This window comes from Oncorhynchus gorbuscha, unplaced genomic scaffold (assembly GCF_021184085.1).
Source record: "Oncorhynchus gorbuscha isolate QuinsamMale2020 ecotype Even-year unplaced genomic scaffold, OgorEven_v1.0 Un_scaffold_3509, whole genome shotgun sequence".
Lineage (NCBI taxonomy): Eukaryota > Metazoa > Chordata > Actinopteri > Salmoniformes > Salmonidae > Oncorhynchus > Oncorhynchus gorbuscha.
Genome location: NW_025747726.1, coordinates 32,501 through 37,500, shown reverse-complemented (window position 1 = coordinate 37,500; position 5,000 = coordinate 32,501). Strand labels below are relative to the sequence as shown.

At 64.2% G+C, this 5,000-nt stretch overlaps 1 protein-coding gene across 1 annotated transcript in view; it reads left to right on the top strand.

The window, feature by feature from the left end:
* Nucleotides 1-3,824: 3,824 nt before the first annotated feature.
* The window catches only part of LOC124027710 (proteasome adapter and scaffold protein ECM29-like), a gene marked incomplete at its 5' end in the record, with an annotated part of 33,242 nt that continues 32,066 nt past the window's right edge, over nucleotides 3,825-5,000 (top strand). The window contains 2 exons of the mRNA XM_046340082.1: nucleotides 3,825-4,001; nucleotides 4,400-4,555. Coding sequence (XP_046196038.1) covers nucleotides 3,825-4,001; nucleotides 4,400-4,555 — 333 coding nt within the window. The remainder of the gene's footprint in view (nucleotides 4,002-4,399; nucleotides 4,556-5,000) is intronic.

Here is a 5,000-nt window from a genome sequence, read left to right as displayed (position 1 = left end):
GTCGGGCTCTCTCGCTCTGTCGGTCTCTCTCTCTCGGTCTCTCTCTCTCTCGGTCTCTCTCGCTCTGTCGGTCTCTCTCTATCTCTCGGGCTCTCTCGCTCTGTCGGGCTCTCTCGCTCTGTCGGTCTCTCTCTCTCGGTCTCTCTCTCTCTCGGTCTCTCTCGCTCTGTCGGTCTCTCTCTATCTCTCGGGCTCTCTCGCTCTGTCGGGCTCTCTCGCTCTGTCGGTCTCTCTCTCTCTCTCTCTCGGTCTCTCTCGCTCTGTCGGGCTCTCTCTCTCTCTCGCTCTGTCGGGCTCTCTCTCTCTCTCGCTCTGTCGGGCTCTCTCTCTCTCTCGCTCTGTCGGGCTCTCTCTCTCTCTCGCTCTGTCGGGCTCTCTCTCTCTCTCGCTCTGTCGGGCTCTCTCTCTCTCTCGCTCTGTCGGGCTCTCTCTCTCTCTCGCTCTGTCGGGCTCTCTCTCTCTCTCGCTCTGTCGGTCTCTCTCTCTCTCTCGCTCTGTCGGTCTCTCTCTCTCTCTCGCTCTGTCGGTCTCTCTCTCTCTCTCGCTCTGTCGGTCTCTCTCGCTCTGTCGGTCTCTCTCTCTCTCTCTCTCTCTCTCTCGGTCTCTCTCGCTCTGTCGGTCTCTCTCTCTATCTCTCGGTCTCTCTCGCTCTGTCGGGCTCTCTCGCTCTGTCGGTCTCTCTCTCTCGGTCTCTCTCGCTCTGTCGGTCTCTCTCTCTCTCTCTCTCTCTCTCTCTCGGTCTCTCTCGCTCTGTCGGTCTCTCTCTATCTCTCGGTCTCTCTCGCTCTGTCGGTCTCTCTCTATCTCTCGGTCTCTCTCGCTCTGTCGGGCTCTCTCGCTCTGTCGGTCTCTCTCTCTCTCTCTCGGTCTCTCTCGCTCTGTCGGTCTCTCTCTCTCTCTCTCTCTCTCTCTCTCTCGCTCTGTCGGGCTCTCTCGCTCTGTCGGGCTCTCTCGCTCTGTCGGGCTCTCTCGCTCTGTCGGGCTCTCTCGCTCTGTCGGGCTCTCTCGCTCTGTCGGGCTCTCTCGCTCTGTCGGGCTCTCTCGCTCTGTCGGGCTCTCTCGCTCTGTCGGGCTCTCTCGCTCTGCTCTGTCGGGCTCTCTCGCTCTGTCGGGCTCTCTCGCTCTGTCGGGCTCTCTCGCTCTGTCGGGCTCTCTCGCTCTGTCGGGCTCTCTCGCTCTGTCGGGCTCTCTCGCTCTGTCGGGCTCTCTCGCTCTGTCGGGCTCTCTCGCTCTGTCGGGCTCTCTCGCTCTGTCGGGCTCTCTCGCTCTGTCGGGCTCTCTCGCTCTGTCGGGCTCTCTCGCTCTGTCGGGCTCTCTCGCTCTGTCGGGCTCTCTCGCTCTGTCGGGCTCTCTCGCTCTGTCGGGCTCTCTCGCTCTGTCGGGCTCTCTCGCTCTGTCGGGCTCTCTCGCTCTGTCGGGCTCTCTCGCTCTGTCGGGCTCTCTCGCTCTGTCGGGCTCTCTCGCTCTGTCGGGCTCTCTCGCTCTGTCGGGCTCTCTCGCTCTGTCGGGCTCTCTCGCTCTGTCGGGCTCTCTCGCTCTGTCGGGCTCTCTCGCTCTGTCGGGCTCTCTCGCTCTGTCGGGCTCTCTCGCTCTGTCGGGCTCTCTCGCTCTGTCGGGCTCTCTCGCTCTGTCGGGCTCTCTCGCTCTGTCGGGCTCTCTCGCTCTGTCGGGCTCTCTCGCTCTGTCGGGCTCTCTCGCTCTGTCGGGCTCTCTCGCTCTGTCGGGCTCTCTCGCTCTGTCGGGCTCTCTCGCTCTGTCGGGCTCTCTCGCTCTGTCGGGCTCTCTCGCTCTGTCGGGCTCTCTCGCTCTGTCGGGCTCTCTCGCTCTGTCGGGCTCTCTCGCTCTGTCGGGCTCTCTCGCTCTGTCGGGCTCTCTCGCTCTGTCGGGCTCTCTCGCTCTGTCGGGCTCTCTCGCTCTGTCGGGCTCTCTCGCTCTGTCGGGCTCTCTCGCTCTGTCGGGCTCTCTCGCTCTGTCGGGCTCTCTCGCTCTGTCGGGCTCTCTCGCTCTGTCGGGCTCTCTCGCTCTGTCGGGCTCTCTCGCTCTGTCGGGCTCTCTCGCTCTGTCGGGCTCTCTCGCTCTGTCGGGCTCTCTCGCTCTGTCGGGCTCTCTCGCTCTGTCGGGCTCTCTCGCTCTGTCGGGCTCTCTCGCTCTGTCGGGGTCTCTCGCGCTCTGTCGGGGTCTCTCGCGCTCTGTCGGGGTCTCTCGCGCTCTGTCGGGGTCTCTCGCGCTCTGTCGGGGTCTCTCGCGCTCTGTCGGGGTCTCGCGCGCTCTGTCGGGGTCTCGCGCGCTCTGTCGGGGTCTCGCGCGCTCTGTCGGGTCTCGCGCGCTCTGTCGGGGTCTCGCGCGCTCTGTCGGGGTCTCGCGCGCTCTGTCGGGGTCTCGCGCGCTCTGTCGGGGTCTCGCGCGCTCTGTCGGGGTCTCGCGCGCTCTGTCGGGGTCTCGCGCGCTCTGTCGGGGTCTCGCGCGCTCTGTCGGGGTCTCGCGCGCTCTGTCGGGGTCTCGCGCGCTCTGTCGGGGTCTCGCGCGCTCTGTCGGTCTCGCGCGCTCTGTCGGGGTCTCGCGCGCTCTGTCGGGGTCTCGCGCGCTCTGTCGGGGTCTCGCGCGCTCTGTCGGGGTCTCGCGCGCTCTGTCGGTCTCGCGCGCTCTGTCGGTCTCGCGCGCTCTGTCGGGTCTCGCGCGCTCTGTCGTGGGGTCTCGCGCGCTCTGTCGGGGGTCTCGCGCGCTCTGTCGGGTCTCGCGCGCTCTGTCGGTCTCGCGCGCTCTGTCGGGGTCTCGCGCGCTCTGTCGGGGTCTCGCGCTCTGTCGGGGTCTCGCGCGCTCTGTCGGTCTCGCGCGCTCTGTCGGTCTCGCGCGCTCGCTCGCTCTGTCGGTCTCGCGCGCTCGCTCGCTCTGTCGGTCTCGCGCGCTCGCTCGCTCTGTCGGTCGCTCGCTCTGTCGGTCGCGCGCTCGCTCGCTCTGTCGGTCGCTCGCTCTGTCGGTCGCGCGCTCGCTCGCTCTGTCGGTCGCTCGCTCTGTCGGTCGCGCGCTCGCTCGCTCTGTCGGTCGCGCGCGCTCGCTCGCTCTGTCGGTCGCGCGCTCGCTCGCTCTGTCGGTCGCGCGCTCGCTCGCTCTGTCGGTCGCGCGCTCGCTCGCTCTGTCGGTCGCGCGCTCGCTCGCTCTGTCGGTCGCGCGCTCGCTCGCTCTGTCGGTCGCTCGCTCGCTCTGTCGGTCGCGCGCTCGCTCGCTCTGTCGATCGCGCTCGCTCGCTCTGTCGGTCGCGCGCTCGCTCGCCGCTCTGTCGGTCGCGCGCTCGCTCGCTCTGTCGGTCGCGCTCGCTCGCTCTGTCGGTCGCGCGCTCTGTCGGTCGCTCGCTCTGTCGGTCGCGCGCTCTGTCGGTCGCGCGCTCGCGCGCTCTGTCGGTCGCGCGCGCTCGCTCGCTCTGTCGGTCGCTCGCTCGCTCGCTCTGTCGGTCTCGCGCGCTCGCTCGCTCTGTCGGTCTCGCGCGCTCGCTCGCTCTGTCGGTCTCGCGCGCTCGCTCGCTCTGTCGGTCTCGCGCGCTCGCTCGCTCTGTCGGTCTCGCGCGCTCGCTCGCTCTGTCGGTCTCGCGCGCTCGCTCGCTCTGTCGGTCTCGCGCGCTCGCTCGCTCTGTCGGTCTCGCGCGCTCGCTCGCTCTGTCGGTCTCGCGCGCTCGCTCGCTCTGTCGGTCTCGCGCGCTCGCTCGCTCTGTCGGTCTCGCGCGCTCGCTCGCTCTGTCGGTCTCGCGCGCTCGCTCGCTCTGTCGGTCTCTCTCTGTTCTCTCTCTATATGAATGAAATGTAAAACTTTTAGAGACATTGTTGGCGTAGCAGTTAAGCAGCCCTCCTCCCTCCAGTATCCAGACCCTGGTGAAGGTGTCTAAGACAGCTGGCAATAGGTTGAAGCCCCACGCCCCTCGTCTGATCCCAGCACTCCTGGAGGCTCTCAGTGTCCTGGAGCCACAGGTCCTCAACTACCTCAGCCTCCGAGCCACGGAGCAGGAGAAGGTAACGTACACACAGAGAGAACACACCTACTCAGCCTCCGAGCCACGGAGCAGGAGAAGGTAACGTATACACAGAGAGAACACACCTACTAAACCTCAGCCTCCGAGCAGGAGAAGGTACATACCACACACACTATAACTGCCGTTTCTCCAGAGGTGTGATTATCGGCAGTAATTGACGTAACCTCTGTCTGTCTCTCTCTGTCTCTGTCTCTCTCTGTCTCTGTCTCTCTCTGTCTCTGTCTCTCTCTGTCTCTGTCTCTCTCTGTCTCTGTCTCTGTCTCTCTGTCTCTCTCTCTTTCTTGTCTCTCTCTCTTTCTTGTCTCTCTCTCTCTGTCTCTCTCTCTCTTTCTTGTCTCTCTCTCTCTGTCTCTCTCTTTCTTGTCTCTCTCTCTCCAGAGTGCCATGGATGCTGCTAGACTCAGTGCTGCCAAGTCCTCCCCCATGATGGAGACCATCAACATGTGTCTGCAGCACCTGGATGTGTCTGTTCTGGGGGAGCTGGTCCCCAGACTCTGTGACCTACTGAAGAGTGGAGTGGGTCTGGGCACCAAGGTAACACCCCTCTCTCACCAACCTAAATACTGACCTGTGTCTGTTCTGGGGGAGCTGGTCCCCAGACTCTGTGACCTACTGAAGAGTGGAGTGGGTCTGGGCACCAAGGTAACACCCTCTCTCACCAACCTAAATACTGACCTGTGCCTGTTCTGGGGGAGCTGGTCCCCAGACTCTGTGACCTACTGAAGAGTGGAGTGGGTCTGGGCACCAAGGTAACACCCCTCTCTCACCAACCTAAATACTGACCTGTGCCTGTTCTGGGGGAGCTGGTCCCCAGACTCTGTGACCTACTGAAGAGTGGAGTGGGTCTGGGCACCAAGGTAACACCCCTCTCTCACCAACCTAAATACTGACCTGTGTCTGTTCTGGGGGAGCTGGTCTAACAGTTCTGGGGGAGCCCCCCTAACAGACGTTACCCTGCCCCCCTAACAGACGTTACCCT